Source organism: Bos indicus, chromosome 1, assembly GCF_029378745.1.
Source record: "Bos indicus isolate NIAB-ARS_2022 breed Sahiwal x Tharparkar chromosome 1, NIAB-ARS_B.indTharparkar_mat_pri_1.0, whole genome shotgun sequence".
Classification (NCBI taxonomy): Eukaryota; Metazoa; Chordata; class Mammalia; order Artiodactyla; family Bovidae; genus Bos; species Bos indicus.
The window spans coordinates 67479616-67501669 of NC_091760.1; the positions used below are offsets into that span (position 1 = coordinate 67479616).

Below are 22054 nucleotides of genomic sequence, written 5' to 3' on the forward strand. Positions count from 1 at the left end.
GAGTCGGTGATGCCATCTAACCATCTCATCCTCTGTTGTCCCCTTCTCCTCCTGCTTTCAGTCTTTCCCAACATCAGGGTCCTTTCAAATGAGTCAGCTCTTCACATCAGGTGGCCAAAATACTGGAGTTTCAGCTTCAGCATCAGTCCTTCCAATGAACACCCAGGACTGATTTCCTTTAGGATAGACTGGTTGGATCTCCTTGCAGTCCAAGGGACTCTCAAGAGTCTTCTCCAACACTACAGTTTGATCTAGGTTAAATGCAGCCTGCTTTTTTCAAGAAAATGAAAGAATGAAAAATGAGATGACTTATTTGAACTTTATTATTAACTCTTCTTTATAGTCAGGTCCCATATCCTACTTTAATTCCCATTACCAAAGTGACATCTCCCCAGCAGCCAGATGGTTTGTGTGTCCTTATTTCCGGAGAGGTTAGGAGGGACAGCTGAGTACACTGCCTGGGGGCACGCTGCCCGAGTGCACGCCGAAGAGCTAACCTCCCCGAATGCCCTGGTGCTTCTCAAGAGCTCTGGGAAGCAGCCAGACCACACTCTGCCTTTGTCAGGTGTTCTGGTAAACAGAGGCTTTTAGGAGAACAGTCTTGGATAGGTCCTGGCAAGGTGATGATGGCATTCTGGCCACAAGTTTCTGAGGATTTTGAAATCCCAGCACCATGGAGTTACTTGGGACCAGCACAGTTGCCTCTTCTGTGCTGTAGCTTAGAATTCCTAACTGGTCCTTTCCTTCTTTTACACTAAATTTCTCAATTACGAAAAGCTATCAAATGTATTTTATTGTTGTTGAAAACTAAGCATTTGTACCTCATATATATCTTATTTAGTCTGACGGGGATGCCAAGTTGTCTCATATTTAGCTATGGATGCTGGTTTCTATTTAAGTATTTCATTTATTCTCACATGCTGCATGAGTTTTAAGGGATGGCAAGTCCTTATAAACATTCAGAGGGTTATATCAGATTAAATGATATATGCAGGTATTTGGGAACTTAGTTTAATAAAATAGTAAAATCTAATGTACTATACAGCTTCATAATCCATCTGATAACTATCTATATAGAGTACTTTGACCTTAGCTTTTAGATACCAAGCTCTTTGATTTTTATCACTTGGCAAATTTATCATCAAAAAACATTATATACATTTTAGCAGATTAGTCTTCCTTGATTAATATTTTGGAATACTTACATTTTATCTAAATGTAGATTTTAAATATGGGTAAATCTAATGTATTTTTTAAGTCATTTTTCTTCATAAAACAATACCATTTTAACTTACAAAGAAGCATTTAAAAAATTTTTTAAGTGTTGTATTCTTGAAGATTTATTGTTGTAAAATGTTTAAGTCAAAGCTCAAAAATCCTACCATGCAGCAAGAATTTATATCATCATTTTGTGTCAGCTGTCCTCTTTAGTTAAGTTATAATAGTGACTGCCTCTTTGGGGGTTGAATATAAATTTTCTGACCAGAATTTAAGACCTTCCCCCATCCGATCCCACTTCTCCCAGTAGCCTCACATATTAACTTCTGAGCTGTCACATACTCTACTAGTAATTATAGTATCTTATATTGCTTACTTCTCAAGCAAATCAGATTTCATGAGCACTGTTATAAGCAACAAGGACAAAACTGTCTTCTTTTGTATTCTATAGTACCCACTTTCAATTAAGTGATTGTTACTATTTTTTGCTTAATTTCTGAATCATTTTTTCATGTTTATCATGTCTCTACAGGTAAAGGGGGCAGAAAATGTTTTCCAATTTATATTTCCTATAAACCCTGTTTGAATGAATTAACATGTGAGGCTATGGCTAGGTACTTGTTAAGTTTTAATAAAAATAATAGTATGGGGAATTGACTCCAAAATTTATTGAAATCAGGCAACAAGTTGTGATGGATGTATAATTCATTGTCATTAATCAAACATTACTTGAGTCCCTTTTATATACAAAAACTGAGAATTCAAAGATGAATAAACATACTTAGAGTCTACAGAGCTCATCATCTACTGGACACATAGCCTGTGAAACCATTACAGCACAGGCAGGCAGTGATGGTTCCACCAAGTGGTGATTTCTGAACTGAGTTTGTAGCATGGGCAGAAGCGGGTAGTTCAGACATAATAAGAAAGAGGCTTTACTACTCAGACGAGCTTGCCCTGAGAATCAGGAGAGGGCAGTCTGACATGGTAGTGAGAGGTAAATGCCTCTCACAGTAAAATGCCTTTATTAATTTTGATTTGGTTTATTTTTACTTTTTATCTTGGTAAAAAGACTCAGAACAAATACAACCATTACTTGTTTTTTCCCAAATTACAAACGATTCCACAGACCATTTCACATCCCATCATTGAGGCTGTCACTTAAACTGTGGAAGTAGCATCTGACAAATCTCCAGTCCACCACCATCCCAGGCTTATTCTCTTCTGATCTCCTAAACCAAATGCCTTGGAGTTATTCCAAACTCCCTTGTTCCCCTCATTTAATCAGTCATCCTGTTTTGTGAGCTTTACTTCTAAATTTTACCAAATACAATGATCCTCTAGAATAGTCATTGAAACGAATAGAATGAGAATCTGTTCAAGGACAGACACAAGAGATTAATCACAGATATCAAGATTCCAGTCAGAAACCCTGGGATCTAAACTTGCATTTCCAACTGTCTAACTTTGCAAACTGAGGCTCGGTTCAGTTCAGTCGCTCAGTCATGGCTGACTCTTTGCGACCCCATGAATCGCAGCACGCCAGGCCTGCCTGTCCATCACCAACTCCCAGAGTTCACCCAAACCCACGCCCATTGAGTCGGTGATGCCATCCAGCCATCTCATCCTCTGTCGTCCCCTTCTCCTCCTGCCCCCAAACCCTCCCAGCATCAGGGTCTTTTCCAATGAGTCAACTCTTCGCATGAGGTGGCCAAAGTATTGGACTTTGAGCTTTAGCATCAGTCCCTCCAAAACACCCAGGACTGATCTCCTTTAGAATGGACTGGTTGGATCTTGAAACAGGTCTTAAATTCTTATAATGCAAGACAATGTTAAAAAACAAAACAAAATACATGCCAAAATTGAGAGAACACCATCTTTTAAAATACCTAATCTTTTTTTGGCCAGTTTGACTCTACCACTTGATTTCTAAAGGGTTTAGTAAGTACTTGTCCACAGTTTAACTGTTTTGTCATTTCCTAATGCTGCTGACGCAATGATGTTTTCTGTAGGATGACAAGCTGCTGAGATTACCACATCTGTATGACCTTGCAATTTCTGTACAATCTCTTTAGTTTGAAGATTCCAAATGTATACCAGGTTATCCTCTGAACCAGAGACAATCCATTTTCCACCAGTAACTGAAAAACTGGCAAATACACAGTACTTCTCATTCTTATGACCAGTATATGTTTTCAGGCATCTGCCTCTGCTGTAATCCCACAGTTTAAGAGTATTGTCCAAAGTTGCAATGAGAATATATTTACCGTTTGGAGAAAATTTTACAAAAGAGACAGGAGGGTTATCATCATCAACAAGTGCTTTTAAACACTGACCTGATGCAGCATCCCAGATTCGACAGACACCATCATAGCTACCTGATACTATCAATGACCCACTACAATTAAAATGAACAGCAGAAACTGGGTCAGAATGAGCAGACAAAGTCTTAAGGCACTTGCCTGTTTTCACCTCCCATATTTTCACGCTTTCATCAAAAGATCCTGAAATGATGAGGTTGGACGGTGGATTGAAATTACAGCAAAAAACGTAATTACTGTGCCCTTTAAGTGTTTTCAAACATTTTCCAGACCTCACATCCCAAATTTTTAGAGTTTTATCATCTGAGGCAGAAACAAGACGACTGGAATCTGATGACCAGGCAACATCTGATATTTCAAGATTGTGTCCTTTAAGTGTTTTCTCATATTTTCCATCATAGGCTCCCCAAATTATAATTACTTTATCAGCAGAAGAACTTGCTAGCCATTCTCCATTAGGACTAAACTTAACTGATGATACTGCTTCCGTATGTCCCTCCAGAGTGAATTTCAGAGCGTAGTTTGGTTTTTCAGACACTGGCTTGCTCTGATTGGCAGATGAGGGGAGAGCCGGCTCTGCTTTCGCATTTCCTGACTGCTCTGTAGTCATGACTCTGAAGCTCGAAGTCTGTAGGTTGGCTAGATGTCCGGTTTTGAACCAAGCAGTCCGTATTTTGGCTTTGTACACAGCAAAATGAAGATAAACAACATCTGACTCAAAACAAAAACAAACAAAGTCTTTTAGTGACTAATCTCTGGATCGTCTTTAAACGATGGTATACACTAGTTCAGCAGCACAGCTTGGACCACTTCACTTTTTCCTCGCTGCTTCTTCTGGAAACAAACACTTCAGAAATACTATTAAAACGGTCCCGTGCGCTGTCGGCAAGTAAGGTATTAATGGTGGGTGTTTTGTGACTACATAACGCGCTTCAAAGCTGCAAGCGGTGGGGTGTGGGGGGGAAAATCTACAGAAAATATTTTTCACCGCTTCTCCCCCCAGCTCTGAAATATCTGAGTACTCAGCACCCCTACCTCCCTCACTTTAGACATTGTACTTTGAGCATGAATAATCGCCGCTAAAAACAAGATTTCAGAAGCTAAGCAAAAACCTGCATACACACGATTTCCTAACGCCCACACCTGCTGCCGACGCTCCAAACAGCTGCGTAAGGAATGAAGCGTGCGCATGACAGCCGGGAGCTGGGCGCATGCGCAGGGAGCGTAGAGCGCATGCGCAGAGGATGCCCCTCCCACCGCTTCCGAGCCGAGGAGGCTTGTAGAAGTCTGTTTCAGATCAGATCAGTCGCTCAGTCGTGTCCGACTCTTTGCGACCCCATGAATCGCAGCACTCCAGGCCTCCCTGTCCATCACCAACTCCCGGAGTTCACTGAGACTCACGGCCATCGAGTCAGTGATGCCATCCAGTCATCACTACGCTTGCGCAGAAGCAGACGCTGGGGTTTCCTTCCGGCGTCTGCAGGAAGGGCTTCTTCCAGATCTTGCTGGATAGCGTGGGTCGCTGTATTTCGGAGACTATTCATGACTTTCGCGAAACCGTGGGACGAGAAAGAACTAAATTTTGAGATGCCTGCGGGCATGGATTTGGATGTAAGCCATTCACACTGCGCGTTTCTTAGCCTTCCTGGGCCCACTCAGCGCCGGTGACTCTGTATAAGCTCCTTGCTGCACAGGTGGCTTTCGTTCTCTTCTCCAGCAGTTATGTGGAGCCTGGTGGCGGGTTCGAAGGCCTGCAAGTAGGCGAGGGCAACGTAGCCAAATTTATGCCCAGGTGTAAATGTGTTCCCCAAGTGTTCGGGAAGGCTAAAAAATATGTTTTAGAGGCCTTTGAAGGCTAGCGCCTAGGTAGCCTGAAATGATAGTGCCGGGGGAAATGAGCAAACGTTTTAGCACTTCCTATGGCTTAACTTTCCAAAGACAAGGAAAGTTCAGATCTGCTAGGTGTTTGGAACAGAAAAGGCGGAATGGAGTAAAAAATGTGTGAAGTGAAAGTGAAGTCGCTCAGTCGTGTCCGACTCTTTGCGACCCGGTGGACTGTAGCCTACCAGGTTTTCCGTCCATGGGATTTTCCAGGCAAGAATCCTGGAGTGGATTGCCATATCCTTTTCCAGAGGATCTTCCCGACCCAGGGATTGAACCCAGGTCTCCCTCATTGTAGGCAGACACTTTACTATCTGAGCCACCAGGGAAGTCCCAAAAAAAAAAAGTGTAAAGTTACTCGTAATTAGGCTTTGTTGGAGAAGGAAATGGCAACCCACTCCAGTATTCTTGCCTGGAGAATCCCAGGGACGGGGGAGCCCGGTGGGCTGCCGTCTATGGGGTCGCACAGAGTCGGACACGACAGAAGCAACTTAGCAGCAGCAGCAGCAATTAAGCTTTAGCCAGCCCTCCCTAGTTTTAACAAGTGATTAGTGGCTGTGAAATATGTGAAGGATACGTGCTTTTCAGATGTTGTTTAGTCGCTAAGTCGTGTCTGACTCTTGCGACCCCATAGATGTAGCCCTCAGGCTCTTCTGTCCATGGGATTTTCTAGGCAAGAATACTGGGGTCGGATCAAACCTGTGTCTCCTGCATTGGCAGGCGGATTCTTTACCATTGAGCCACCAGGGAAGCGCTTTCCAGGTGTAAATTATTCTTTGCTCAAGAACAGGTTTACCCAAAATGAAAGCCTGCCTAGTTTCTCCAATCCTTTATAGACTGTCCCTTGGTATCTGCGGTTTATTGGTTCAAGGGCCCCCCCGCCCCTTCCCTTCCCTCCACACAGCATACCAAAATCCACTGGATGCTCCTCTTTTATATAAAATGATGTGGTGTTTTTATATAGCCTACTTATATCCTCCCCTATAAGTCATCTCTGTATTACTTAAAATACTTAATATAAATGCTATGTAAATAGTTGCCAAGATGAAGCAAGTTTTGCGTTTTGAAACTTTATGGATATTAGGGGGGAGGATGTTTCATCTGTGGTTGGTTGAGTCTTAGGCTGTGTAACCCCCGTAGGGAGGGCCAATCCTAATTGCTCAATAAAGAGTGCCCGAGAGAAGCTGTTTGTGTTCTGTTTGAAAGGCTTTCCTGCTAGCCGGTTGAAGTCAAGAGGCAAATATGTCTCATGTTGTTTTCTGTCAGTCAAGAATTGAAGCATTTGGAAACAGAACTGTCCCCTATCTATACTTATTGGGGATAATTGAAGGTCTTGTTTTTATAAGGCACCACAGCATAATTACACCTATAGTAAACTAGTAAAAACCTCATTACTTCAACACCCTACTACTCTAGTTTGGAATTTAGACAGTTGTTGTCGTAGCTAGGGCAAATTAATGGTACAAACACAATAAGGTGCCGAGAATGGGAAGAGCATCTTTAAAATGGTTTGGAGCATCCGTTTTTATACATTATTTTAAACTGATTAAACACCTCCTGCCTCTTTCCTCCTCCTGTTTGATAGGGTTAGTGTGATTGTTACTGGGAAGCTTAGAAACACTCTAAATTCATAAAAAAATTTAAAAGCACTTCACAGAATAAAGCATAGGCTTTGTTTCAAAGAATATAAGTAAAATCTGTATTTTTCCAACACAGAGTAAAGAAAGGAAATTGTTGTTTAGTTGCTAAGTCATGTCTGAGTCTTTGCAGCTCCACGGACTGCAGCACTCCAGGCTTCCCTCCTTCACCATCTCCTGGAATTTGCTTAGATTCATGTCTGTTGAGTAATTAAGGTAAACGCACAGTATGAGGGCTAGGATGGGTGCTGGTACTTGAGGATATCTACCCCACTAGAAACGTCAGAAGCATGAGGGATAAGCGGGCACACAATTAAGAATGTGTTGGCAGGAATATCCAGAAATAATTTTTCATCATTTTCTTAAAATTTCAGTGGAGAAATTTCCATTATTCATTTCTCAGTATCTGGAACATTCTATAAATAGTATCCAGAACTCATGTAAAGAAAAAACTATAGTTAAATCTTTATTCATTAGTCATGTTCTAACACATATAGTTCTGATACTGTACTCATTATGAATTAGAACAAAGAGTATCATAGCTTTACTTCCTTGGGAAGAGGGGAGCATCAGCAACTGTGGAGTATGTAGGAACAGGGATTACTAATATAAGTAAATCCAAAGTGACTGAAACCATTAACTGGAGATTTGTATTTGGGACTCTTCAAGTTCTTCCCTGGTGGTTCAGACAGTAATTCTGCCTGCAAGGCAGGAGACTCAGGTACAATCCTTGGGTTAGGAAGATACCCCTGGAGAAGGGAAGGGCTACCCATTCCAGTATCTTGCCTGGAGAATCCCATGAACAAGGAAGCCTGGCGGGCTGTGGTCCATAGGGTCGCAGAGTCGGACATGACTGAGCGACTAACACACAAGAAATGTTCTTTACTCGGTCCCGTTTTTAATTTCTCTTTTTGCTATGTTTAGTCTTCACCAGATAAGTGATTTTGTAAGTTTCTCTCCCATTAAAGTTTCTTTAAATTTCCCATAAAAGTTTTAGAACTCAAAGTCTCATCTGTGGTTGAAAGGTTTTTGCTCCTTGCCATCCAGTAAAGTTGGAGCTAGTCTGAGTAGAAATATTGCCACATATATGTGTTAATATACAGTATTTGTTTTTCTCTTTTTGACTTACTTCATTATATATAGTAGGCTCTGGGTTCATCCACCTCACTAGAACTGACCTAAATCTGTTCAATGACTGAGTAATATTCCATTGTATATATTTACCACATCTTCTTTATCCGTTCGTCAGTTGATGGACAACTAGGTTGCCATGTCATGCCCAGCACGACATTGTAGAATTTTTTTTAATTAAAAAGACAGACACAAATACTACCACAGATGGGTCATTTTTTTTTTTATATTTAAAAAAATTGGGAGGGTAGGTATGAGTGCTAAACCTTAACATTGCCTGGGGGTGATTCCTATACTACAGAACAACTTGATTGACTTCCTTCATAGTAAGTCTGATTGCCAAACCCAGACCTCAAAAATCAAGCATAATTGAAATCTGAACATACCCAGTTGCTTAAGACCACCACCAATTTAAATATATGAAAATCTCTTTGGGCTAAATATGGGGTGGCCATATAACTTATCTAAACTTTTTTAAAGTAAAAGAGGGCACTAAAATAATTAACAGGTGTTGATTTAAAAACCAGGACTGCCCTCAGCAAACCAGAACATTCAATGTGGACTTCCCAAGAGGGCTCTCATCATCAGAAGTTAATCTTGAAAGATTCTACAGTGTGTGTGCTAATTTGCACTCCAGCCTGTCCAGACCCCTCTCCATTATTGTGGCCTTCTGCGTTTCTATTTACCCATAAATAATGCTGGGCCCAAGTGTGTTATATAAGGCAGTGGTCCATACTGAGCCTCTGGGCTCCTTTGGCTTCCTCAGGTTAAGTGGGTATAGATAAAGGAATTTAGAGAGTAATTTTATTCTTTGAAAAACGATTGAAGATCACAGAAATGACCACATACTGATTTTAAAATTAGAAGAATACTTTTTCCCAAAACGGCGAATGAAATGGGGGTAACAGTCATCTAAGGGAGCCTTAATAAATTTGTAAACCCAACAAGTGTGTACTGTGGATAAACGTGTAGCCTGCAGGAACTAAGACTGTTTTAAGACTTTTGTTTTCAGAAAAATACCTGGTGAAATCTCTCAAAAATGGTAGAGAAGCAATCACAGTGAATAAGTACATCTTTCTGTTTATACTGATTTGTCAGTTAAATTGGAGGAATGCATAAAGAAAATACTCTCATGCAGCAATATATGCAATGTGTAAAAATGAAAAATTCAGTAGTCTAAGGCAACCACGAGCTTCCACATTCAGTGGATATAATCGGCCAAAAATTTTTTTCTTAAGAGTATGCCAAAAGAGACTGATGAGCTATTTCTGGTGTATATATAAACATGGGGTTGGTAATATTAGTTACCCTATAAAATATACCCATTAACTTTTCTCAGAAGGCATTTTTGAGTTTTTTTTCTTTATGTAACAAAACTTGTGTTAGGACAGTGTTTGGTTTTGTAAATTTAAGGTCAAATTAAGTCTCCAGAAAGGGAACTACATATAAAACACATGCTGAGACACTAGCTTTAAGAGTTGTTCATCCTGGTTTCAAACAGCAGCATAAAAGAATCCCTTTGAGCTTTCTTTTGTAACCAAGTGAAAGTCACTCAGTCGTGTCTGACTCCTTGCGACCCCATAGACTATACAGTCCATGGAACTCTCCAGGCCAGAGTACTGGAATGGGTAGCCTTTCCCTTCTCCAGGGTTTCTTCCCAACCCAAGGATCAAACCCAGGTCTCCCACCTTGCAGGTGGACTCTTTACCAGCTGAGCCACACGAGAAGCCCAATAATACTGGAGTGGGTAGCCTATCCCTTCTCCAGGGGATCTTCCCAACCCAGGAATCGAATCAGAGTCTCCTGCATTGCTGGCAGATTCTTTACCAACTGAGCTATCAGGGAAGCCCCGTACCCTTTACTAATATCACATAGATGCACATTCCTTCAGTCATTTAATATTTATTGAATGTCTGCTGTGTGCAAGGCACTCATCCATGGCCTGACCAACCACATTCAAGTACAAAGAATCATTAGAACCATTCCAAATCAAAGTGTAAAAACACTTTGAAAAAGGACATAGAGTGGTCAAAATGACGAGGTAAGCAGAACATAACAACATACATTAAAAGGTCATTTTTTAAACTTTGGACACTCCTTGGGTTGATAATCCTTTAGGAAGTCAGCTGTGTTAAATTCACATCCATGGATGGCACTGCTTTCTATGGTAACATTCTTCATTCCAAAGCCTTTTCCCTCTGTGTCAGTACTTTGCTTTCTACATTTGAATTTGTTGAATGGAAACGTTTCTGAGTTTAGCAGTTATGCTACTAAACTCAATGAATCATGTTATTTTTAACTTGTCAAGTCATAGGAAATTTTAGCACCACAGAAAAGGAAAGATGTTTGGATTGAGTCTCTACACTCTGGATTGTGTAGCCTAAAAGCAGTTCATACCCAATTTAGTCATTTCAAGGTGCTGATAAGAAGAAAGAATGGCCCGACAAAACAAGTAACTTGGCCCAGCTGTGGCCGCAGTGTCCTGTTCTGGGAATTCTTGGCACAGAACACTTGTGACTGCTGCTTTCTTCAAGACACACAAACTGCAGGGCTTTCCCCCACCTTTGGACAGTGTCTAAGGGTTGTGACCTTGAGGCAAAGTAAATTCTCCTAAGTCTTGATTTTGTCACCATAATGACAAATTATCCACCTCAAAGAGGTGGATAAAATGAGGATTAAATGAGAAAAAGTGAAAGTCCTTAACCAGGCACCTGGAAGACTAGAGAGGTTCCAATAAAGATGAGTTCCCTTTATCTGACCTGTAAGAAAACAGGCTAGGATTTCTTTGTCTACTCCTAGCTGAAAACAGAATGGAGCTTCATCTACCCTTAATCCTTTCTCCTTACTCCAAACTTCCAGATGAGTTTTATGTCCAGTAGCAATCTGACATTTTAAAAACCAGCATACAGTGGTATTTGTTTTATCACACCTTTATGCTGCTCTGGTACCCACTGTTACTGCCTTTTCCTGACAATAAAGCATGTTACAGAATACTACCCAAATCAAAGCAGACTTCCTGGACTAGGAGTGCCACATCTGGTTTCAATTACTTTAAAAATATACACACACATGTATAAAGTTTTTAACTTCTGATGACAGAAAAAGGTAGCCACGAATATTTCTCAACTGGGTAGATATATTTACTCTGCTTACCTCATAATAGAAGAAAAATGGTTCTAACAGAAGCTAACAGCTTCAGATGGCAAAAAAATTCAGATGAGACTTCCACAATAGGTACACCTGTCTGAGCAAATTTTGGAATGCAGGAGGTAGAACACAGTAAATATGAAAAGCAAATAATACTTCTTCCTACAAGTGGATCCCCTCTTTACTGAAAATCACCCTTAGACATCACAATTTCCAATATATGCAGAAAGTCCCAAGCCCTTAAATACCTTTAATGACTTGCCTCTTGATATTAAAATGTTCACAAAATGAAAAATTCTTTAAGTTGAGGAAAACTTTCATAATGCAACCTCAAATTGGGGGGGTTAAATAACTGAAATATTTATTTAGCACTGGAGAAGTAAATTCATAGTTGCCCGTGGGTGGCCATGTACAACAGAGGATAGCTGACAAAGTCTGCTTAATAAAATATACAACATATTTTTTCTTATGCAAAATCAGCAACAATCTGGGATAATTCAGATTTATTATGGGGTAACTCAAAAGTTTTTATCTGTGACAATAACGATGAAAATCAACCCAGAGTCCATTCAGCTTTATCTGGCAGATGGAAGGTACAATCCTAGGGCAACAGAATTTTCAAAAACAGTACAGCTGACAAAGTGTAAAAAGGTTCTAATTACTTAGTGACAACATGAAGTGTTCCATGGAGAACTGTGTCTCCTAAATCTCACATTCTTCATACCTATCACCTTTACCTTTCTAGGTGTCTTTCAGTCTAACACATATCTACCTGCTGATCCTTCAGATACAAAGTGTCTTTACATCCCAAATGTTATCAGTGCTTCCCCGCCACACCCTCCCCCCCAAATAAAGTTCTCATTTCAAAGAATACACTTTGAAAGTTTAGAGGAGGAAATAAAAAAGGAGAAAGGAAAATGAAGCCACTTTCCCCCAGAGCGGTATATAAAACTGCAGAAGAGTTTTCCTGTGTTGAAATTAGCATGCTTTTGTAATGACTAACATCTCAGTGAAAGTAAATTAACACAATCTGCCAGGTAGAGAACTAAAAACAGGACTTTTTAACAGCTACCTTCTAAAATGTCCCTCTGTTACTAAAAAGGCTGCTTTATCAATTCCAACAGTTATGATGGGATTTAACTTTTAATCAATTCCAACTTTTATATTTTAAAAACTTAACTGCAAGAAAAAATTAGCTATCTCATGGCTCACGAACTTCTAGGACAGAGCAAGATAAACTCCTCTTGTTTCAGACAGACAATAGACCACATTAGTTAAATGGATTTTGTTTTACTTCATTCATTGAGACACCTGCAGTTGCTAACAAAAATTCCCAGTGTATGCTTTGCTTGCTAATTTGGGGAAACTTCGTTTTATATTTTTTCCGTTAAAATTGATTTATCAAAACAAGATGAAATTTTTAAAATTATCTAATAGAAGGGACATGATTTAAAACATCCTAGAGAAATGATGTTACCAGTAATTTACAATTTAAAAAAACTCAGCCACAAAAAATGTCAAAGCTAAAAACAAGAGTTTTACTATCATTCAGTGCTTCTATTACCCTTCTGAAAGAAGTTATATTTTAATGTGATGTAAAGGCAACATTGAAAGTTTTTCTTTAAATTAACCACCTAATTTGTCCCTAAAATTACAAAGAAAGTCTTTTACAGGTCAAGTGCAGTAAACTAAAATGTTCTTTCAGCACAAAGCAGCACTAGAAAAAGTAACAGTTATAGATGGAGTTGACTAGTTTTGCAGTGGCTGCTCCATCAGTAACAGACATCAGCAGACGGTATCCATTCCAGAGCACAGACACAACTACAGACTAGATGCGAAGAATGCGTCACACACTTGGCTGATAAATGTTGTCTTTGTATCTTTCTATTTTGAATGAAGTGGATTTCTTATTAAAGTTTAAATCAGATCACGTAAGTTGGTGGTTTAAACAACATGATGAGGTATGAAAGCTCTGAATATCCCTAATGTTCAGCAGGATTTACCAGAGATATAACAGCTTGTCAGGGGAACTTTCAAATAGTTACACTTTGGGGTTATAATGAATTCTAGAAGAGGACAAGATTAAAGAGGTTTAAAAGGATATTCTCTGAAAAAGAACTGAGCAACTTTCCTTCAGAATTCATTTTGAACAGCACATCAACAAAAAATCTTCTCTGATAATATGTCCCAACATTGAGTCAAGATGGCCAACTAGCACCAAGAAATCGTATTGAACTCAGTTGCAGTTCTCTTGGCAATTAAGCTTATTTTTCTCATTCCAGTCCGAGCACAAATGTGGATCACTGAAGACAGTACTGGAAGCGCCATTTGCAGGTAGAGGTTGTAGTCATTAAATGAGCCAGAAGGTAGAAACTTTTTATTTTATGGAAAGGACTTGACTGGGCAGTACTAGTAGGAGATGAAATGATTAGGGAACAATGAGGTCATAAGAAAAAGATCACTGCCCTTATTTGGGTTAAACAGGTCTGTCCAGAAGATGGTCATTGAAAATAAGGATGCTACTTATGTGCAGCATGAATACACTAGAATCCAGCTGCACCTAACTAAGGAAAAAAAATAATCCCTAAGTAACCTTTAGAAGCGTATTTATTTGCCAGTCACAGAAGGGAACAGCACCTAGGGTGAACTCCAATTTAATGAGGACCTTGATCAGGACCACAAAGCCTGAAACATTTGTTTTAATGCAGAAACAGCCCTAGTCACACTGGTTAAGTTTGGGAAAATTAGAGGGTTTTTTTTTTTTTCTGTTTTTAACTTTTTTATTGAATTACAGGATACGGTTTTGATCACTAAGGATTCTAAATCTTCATACCAGTATTAGAACTGTACCACTTCCAAATCCTAAGACATGTAAGACCAAAGAGAAGCAATAGCCATACAAATTAATATGTGCCCCTCTCCTTTCTGCTCTAAGGGAATCTTCAAACCAGTATCACATTTAAGAGTCAAAGTTAATTCTTCAGCATTCCTGACAACTAGAAGCACATTCACTGAAGGCTGAAGGTGAGGGAGCGGATGGTTTACTATCTGTGGAGAATGGCATCAATAGAGGAAATAAAACCATCCAATCTCAGTAAGGATTAATGCAAATGTGGCTAGAAAAAGCCACCAGTTAATCCAAGGGTTCACTGTGGAGGAACTCCTGAAAGTACTCTGAAGTACACAACAGGTCTAAACATTTCCCTTGTTGCAAGCAGTTGTGTGAAATTCAAAGTAAAGATTTAGTCTCATCTTTTAATGTCAGTATTTTTTCCCACATTAAAGGGAATGAGGAGTCCTCTTTTTCCCCCACAAAAAAAAAGGGAGCCACATTAACATGTGCATATTCCCATGACTCTATAATATGTAAGTGCGGATCTCGAAAGCCTAGGGTTTTCCATAACAGAGTGGGCCGTTCTGGTTATTACCCTTTTATTAGAAGGGTATTCCACCACAGAGAGCCAAAGGTTTTCCAGATGTGTGTAAGAGAGCAGGTGCGCAAGGCAAGCAAATGAGCGCAAACAGTATTATGGAAAACATTTGAGAAGTTAGCTCCATGAGGACTGTGGGCTCCACAGAGGACTTGACTGGGCAGCCTGGGCTGACACAGGGACATGAAAGCAGAGACTGCTTCAAAGCTGGAAACCTTCCATAGGCGCCTCACACTGCTGGAAGATGTACTGCTGCTGGCTGAGGTCAACCTGCGGTGCGATGCTGCTGTCCTCATCCTCGGTCCCAAAGTAATGCTCAATAAGATCAAAGGCCTTCTGGTAGATCTCTTGGTTTTCATGACTCTGTAAGAATTCAATTTTATCCAGGCCTAAAATGAAGAATTTTTTAAAAATCTGTTAGGAATTTTTAATAAAACTGTATTTTGCCATGTTTGTTTCTCTGATGTAAAGGAAGATTCTCTACTTACTTCTCATAAGCATTTTGCAACAACACAGAAAATACTCCTCCAGTTACAACTGAAAAGAAGTATTGCAAACTGACATCTTAAATGTGTGTGCAAGCAACAGCCAGTCCCCAGAAGCAGCAGTTTCTGTAACAGTCACATCATCCTGCGCCTAAGGCCAGAAGCAGAAGTTTTCCTACTGGACTATGTCTGTGGCCTAAGTTTATTCTTAGCTCTGGTTCTAGCTATCCAGGCTCTGAGCTAACCATTATCATTTCAACAAAGGTGTAACATCCATAAATCAATCAGCCAGAATCAATTTATATTGCTTTAAGGAAGAAGTCCAAGCAGAACTAGCCAACACATACTCCCTTTACTAAGTTTAAGTACATCTGAGCTAGGCTTTCTTTTACCTACAGCTTATAAGCAATCTAAAGGCTACAGCAATACTGGAAATAAATGTTAACAGTGCTCAGGAAAAAAAAAATACATATACATATTAAAAACCATACACACACGCACACACACACATCCAAAAATTAACAAGATATCTATAGCAAAATATCTGGGTAAAGGAATATTTGTCTTTTTATACATTTCAAAACTTATTACACTATGCAGGAATATAGTTTTTACAATCAAGCCTTTTACGAAGTGGTAAACTGTTAAAGTCATTTTAGAAAACAATTCTGCATTATCTGATAAATCTGAAGATGACTGTGCTGTATGACCCCTAATTCCAATCTTAGGAATAAACAGACCTTAGAGTGCACTTAGGGAACGTAAAAGTTATCAAGTACAATGGTAAACCAATGATTAAAGGTACAGTTAGAACTGAGATTGGAAGAATGAGGAAACCAAAAGGCAGATCGTGACTCAACTGCTTCTAATGAAACTAGAAATCTTTACAGTTAGAAGCACAGGAACTGGGAAATGCAATGCAAAATCAGAAGTCTAAAATCTTAGAAAAGGAGTGGAATGGGGTGTTGTCTACAGTAGATATGGGTGCTCTTGAGGTTCAGATGTACTAGAAGAATACAAAAGTATCATAATGGCAGGCAGCATCAGGGAACAGAAGATCCTAACAGTCCAATGTAAAAAGGGCTAAACTTAGGATACTTGCTTCTCTTCACATCTACAATGCATGTTTTCCAATCTTGCATACTAAATATTTATAGGAGAAATTTTTTGTATGAGTTTGCTAATGACAGATGTGAACAGGCCAGAAAAGTACGGAGAAAAAGAAAAAAATAATTTCAGGACATCTATTAATCTCGCTTACCATAAGCTTCTTCAATCAAAGCACAGTAAGGATTAATGCCAGTGCCATTCCTTTTGGCTTCTTGTTCTCCAAGCCTCAGGATATTTTCCAAGCCATTCAGGGCAACCTGTACGATCTTAGAGTCCATGACTGTGAGGAGATCACAGAGTGGCTTGATACAGCCCAGTTCTACAAGGTACCTAAATTGATAGAACAATTTAGTCAAACAAAGCTTTTAATTTCATAAAACTTTTGGTGGAAGGAAAATCCTCAAATTCACTCAAGAAATAAAAGTAGACACTCGTTGAACCATACAACCTACACCTTGTCCAAAAAAGTCCAGAGACACTGATAGCAAATAAACATGAAAAGGCACTCAACATGTGTCATCGGGAGGCTGCAAATCAAAACTGATGACCCCACACATCTGTTAAAGTGGATAAAATCCAAAACACTGATAATACCAAAGGCTGACAAGCATGTGGAGAAACAACATCCTTTTTTTTTTTTTTTTTTTGCTTGAGACAACATCTCATTTTTTGCTGGTGGGAACAGAAAAGATAACCACAGTGAAAAACAGCTTGACAGTTTGTTTTTTTTTTTTAAGAAAGCTTTCCATATGACCCAGCAATCACACCCCCCAGATATTTACCCAATTGTGATGAAAATTTATGTCCACACAAAACCCTGTACAAGAATATCTACAGGAGTTTTATTCCTAACTCAGGTGAATGAATAAACTATAGTGTATCCAGACAATGGAATACTGTTCCTATATAATCACAAAGTTGTGTCCAACTCTTTTGCAACTCCAAGGACTATAGCCCACCAGGCTCCTCTGTCCATGGAATTTCCCAGGCAAGAATACTGGAGTCAGTTGCCATTTCCTTCTCCAGGGGATCTTCCCCACCTAGGGCTCAAACCCATGTCTCCTGCATTGGCAGGTGGATTTTTTACCACTGAGCCACCAGGGATTCAGTGATAAAAATAAAACGAGCTATCTTTTAAGAAAAGATGTGAAGGAGCCTTAAATGCATATTGCTAAATGAAAGAAACTAGTCTGAACAGACTCCATACTGTGTGATTCTAAATATATGACATTCTGGAAAATATAAAACTTTTATAAAGGCAACAGAAAAGAATAGTGGTTGCCAGGGATTTTAGGGATGGGGTTAAGGGTGTAGTGATGAACAGGTGAAGAAGAGGGGACTTTTAGAGCAGTGAATGATACACAATGGTGGGAAAATTCATCAAAATCTGTAATTGTACAACACAAATAATAATCCTCAATATAAAATATGAATTTAAGCTAATAATGTATCAGTACTGGTTCTACTGTAACAAATGTAACCATACTAAAGCAAGCTTTTACTAGAAGAAATTTACAAAGTATACAGGAACTTTTACTATCATCTCAATTTTTCTCTTCTTTTAAAAGCCTTAATTGTTTTAAATTTATATCATATTTAGCTTTATTATTTACTATGGAATGACTTTAATAGTATCATGCATAATTTTACTTAAATATTTACTGATAATTTAGATGATATGTTCTTCGACAGGCTAGGTCACTCAAATACAGACTACATAGGCCTATAGCCATTTCTGACCATTTCCCCTTCCTTTACAGCACAGTTTTTAGTCACTAAAACCTGTTAACCATTCCTTCAACATATCTATATAATTGTTTCTCTTAAAAAAAAAAAAAAAAGCCTTCTTAGATTATATTAGTTGCTGCAAACTTGAAAAATCATAGAAAAGTATAAAGAAAAATAAAAAGTATCCATAGATAACCACTATTATATCCCGCTGTGCTACATATAAGCAGGATGACTTTGGACAACTTATCTGATCTCTCTGTGTCTCAGTTTCCTCAAGTAGAAAAATCTGGGAACCACACTAAGTCTGTCATTAAACACCAGCAAAATTTTAAAAGTAGTTACTTAAACAGATGACTTACATGTCTGCAATTAAACTCCACTGGCCTATACAGGCAACAGCAATTGGATACTTCAGAGACTTGTTCAGAATCTCCAAACTGTCCTCAAGCTTGATCCTGGTCTACGTTTGATGTGATCTCCTCTCCCCACTAGAAATCTTAGTTCGGTGACCTCTAATCCTTATATTTTCTTTTAAAACCTCATTACTTTTGTAATACTGTTTGGTTGTAAAATCTCTTATTATGAAAACCAGTGTACTGAAAACTTGATTCGGGATTAAAAACAAATTTTAAGTTATAAAAAAACTTCTAGAACTTGTATATAATTAAATGAATAAATACTGACTAAAACTATTTTAAAACTATGAAAAAATGTGCTAATAAGTAAATTCAGAGTTTTGAAGATGTGAGCAGATTTTATCTGCAAAAGCATGGTATTAGTACTTCTTGTATTTTGACACAGTTCATTCAATGAGTTCTGGGTTCCCAATTCTAGCCATTTAAATTATACCTCCTTACAAGATCAGAGGAATTTAAGGTGCTATTTTCTGCTGCAATCACTCATTTTTGGAGACTTAAAGACCACCATAGTGGTGTTTCACTATTGATACAAGTTTCTCCAAAGTAACCTTCATCAAAACAGAGGACCAGGGGAGGTGGGCTGTTGGGAGATGCCACTTTGAGAAAAGCATGGTTCAAGTCTGGAACTGGCTCCAGTGAATGGTGTATGTCAAACACTTGGATAAAGCAGTCAGTGATAAAGCAATCACTGATGCTAGGTGGCTCTGTGTCAGGAAAGGCTTTCATTAAGAAAATTTCTGATGAGCAACAAACTTAACCGTGTCTTAAACCATCTCTCTTAAGACAGGATTTTGCTTCTTCTGTGTCCTAATTTTTATCAAAAGCATCACTTTTTTCTTCAGTCTTTGGCTCTTTCCTTTCCTTTTCGATCTATTACCAAATCCTATAGCTTTCTTTCCTATATTTAGACCTGTACCTCACTGCTACAGCTATTATATACATATTTTGCTCACACAGCATGCGGGATCTTTAGTTTCCACTAGGGATCAAACCTATATGCCCTGCAGTGGAAGCAGTGGAGTCTTAACCACTGGACTGCGAGGCAAGTCCAAGTCCTTGCAGCTATTACCGTTAATTTTGGCCATCACTATGTACTAAACTATTAATATTACAAAGGCATCGTAACTGCTGTCTTTCCTCTCCTCAAATCACTGTCTTCTTCATATCACTTTTAATATTAAAGACACTCCAAAGTCTTCCCAATATCCAAGATTAATGCCTTCATCTCAGTTTTCAAAGTCTATCTATCATTAAATTCCTCATCCCCTATAGAGAGATTGATTTGCCTCTTCCAATAACATTTACTGTGCACATTCCTTCATGATATTCTCTCCTCCAAAACTACCAAATTTCTACTCAAATGGCAAATTTCATCTCTTCTATGAAACTTTAATTCCAGGCAACATTATTTATCCTTCAGTTTTAAGAACTGTAGTATGTATTAGCATTTGATTATATTTAACCTAAAATTATGAATACTTCCCAAGTTATTCTTAACTGGTTCTTGCATCTAAATCTTGTCTTCTCAAGAATAAGCAAAAGCCACATAGATGTCTTTTATCAATAATAAAGTCAGTTTATTTTCTATAATTTAGACTGTAATATTTTCATAATAATCTTTCAATATAACTCTTTAATTAAGAAAAAATGGCTAGGAGATTGATAATTAACTTCATTATTACAAATACCTATGCTGAATTTTAAAAAGGGATAGAAGCCATTCCATTCCTAACAGAGCAAAACACCCTGAATACTTCCGGATGGATACCATAGTATTTTTTAAATGTCTTTAAAATATATACATGTCAATTAAGAAAACATACTGGTATAATATATAGTGACAATAATTATAAATCTGAATCTGAACATAAAACTTGACTGTCAACTGTTCTGCATGTGTGCATGTTAAGTTGCTTCAGTCATGTCCAATTCTGTGCGACCCCATGACTGTAGCCCACCAGGCTCCTCCGTCCATGGGATTCTCCAGACAAGAATACTGGAGTGGGTTGCTGTGTTATCCTTTAGGGGATCTTCCCGACCTAGCATTGAACCCACGTCTCTTACGTCTCCTGCACTAGCAGCCAGGTTCTTTATCACGAGAGCCACCCGGGAAGCCCCATCAACTGTTCTAATAACTTCTATATTACTTCATATTACTGCCATCTGGTGGTGACATATTTAAAAATCATAGTACTCCAAACCAGAATTTTGAAGATTAAAAAAGACCCAATCTCATACAAATACGTTCTAAAGACCATTTGAAGTTCCCTTGGCTAACCTATACATGATGAACTTTACTGAAATAGCTACTGCACGTGTTAATCTATTTAAATTGTATTATTTCAGGTATATACTTCTGATTTTCTATAACTGATCAATTTCTGAAATCTTAGGACTACTTTGTTGAAATTCCAACACAGCACTAAAACTCAGCACTGGCTGAGCACCTACACTTAATCCACAAAGAAACAATATCAGAAGTAGCTATGTTTCTCCCATGTTACATATGTAGAAAAGGTGAATGGTTTAACACTCATTGGTAACCATCTTCTCCTCATTTGAATTCCCCAAAGTACATTAAGGCAGGATATATCCATAATTAAGCATTTGATTATATGATATTCTTTAGAGGAATTGATTCCTATCCATATTTATGGATTCTCTAGCCATTAAGGTTTTAAGTTGCTGCTCTAGGGGCCATTTAAGTCTCAATTTAATACAGATCTCTCCCTTTACTGAATAATAGTACTTTAGGAGACTTGCCTCTACTGAATTTGGCACTTTCATACTTCTCTTTCAAGCCTGTGCATTTCTATTATTAAGACATCTAAATAAGAAATAGCAAGTTAGCTATTAAAGTTGCACTCTTAAGAATTCTACAAGTAACCTACTGGACTACCCATAATGTTTTTGATTAGGCAGCTTTCAGAGTAGGCTCAAGCCACCCCTATAAGTATTTCGATGGCCTCAAACCTCAACTATGCCTTCCTTCTCACATCCCAGAATTATCTTTAGCAATAAAGAATGGGCGAAATATTAAGAAATCAAATATACATTTCAGTCTAATTATGAAACTGATAACAATCTTCCAAGAGGCCAGAGTTGAGCATTCGTAACTGGGAAACAGAATGATTTTCTTTACAAGACACTACTTGGCTAGTACTTACTTGATCTGTTCAGCTGATCCTCCAGAAGTTGCATTTGTGATGGCCCAAGCAGCTTCTTTCCTTGTCCGAAACTCAGCCGTTTGTAATATACTAATGAGGGCAGGGAAAATGTTGGCATCTATCACAGTCTGAAATTAAAGAAAAAAAATTAAAGAAAAGGAAATTACAAGAGTTGTAAAAATGTTCATGATGCTACTTATAACTTTTCAGCTAGTTTTACTAATGTCGCCCCTCCCCTATTAAAGATACACCAGAAGGAGTTAATTCCTCATTATCTCAAACTTTTTGACTATACTTAGTTACACTAACATCCTCCCTGAAGTTTGTGACCCTGTAATCTCCTAGTTTTCTCTTCTACATGGGTTCTTTTCTCTTT

General features: G+C 38.5%; 2 protein-coding genes across 2 annotated transcripts in view; both read right to left on the bottom strand.

Annotated features, from left to right (window-relative positions):
* Window positions 1–305: 305 nt before the first annotated feature.
* On the bottom strand, window positions 306–4749 carry WDR5B (WD repeat domain 5B). Its single transcript, XM_019955689.2, has 2 exons — window positions 4683–4749; window positions 306–4250 (listed from the first exon to the last, which is right to left on the bottom strand). Exon 2 carries the CDS (start codon window positions 4147–4149, stop codon window positions 3157–3159), a length of 993 nt encoding a protein of 330 aa, XP_019811248.2. The 5' UTR covers window positions 4150–4250; window positions 4683–4749; the 3' UTR covers window positions 306–3156.
* Window positions 4750–11670: 6921 nt separating this feature from the next.
* Window positions 11671–22054, bottom strand: part of KPNA1 (karyopherin subunit alpha 1) — a 70958-nt gene continuing 60574 nt past the window's right edge. Inside the window, exons 12-14 of the mRNA XM_019955797.2 lie at window positions 21679–21806; window positions 16513–16691; window positions 11671–15155 (exon numbers count right to left, since the gene is read on the bottom strand). Of these exons, the coding sequence (XP_019811356.1) occupies window positions 14968–15155; window positions 16513–16691; window positions 21679–21806 (495 nt within the window). The 3' untranslated portion in view covers window positions 11671–14967. The remainder of the gene's footprint in view (window positions 15156–16512; window positions 16692–21678; window positions 21807–22054) is intronic.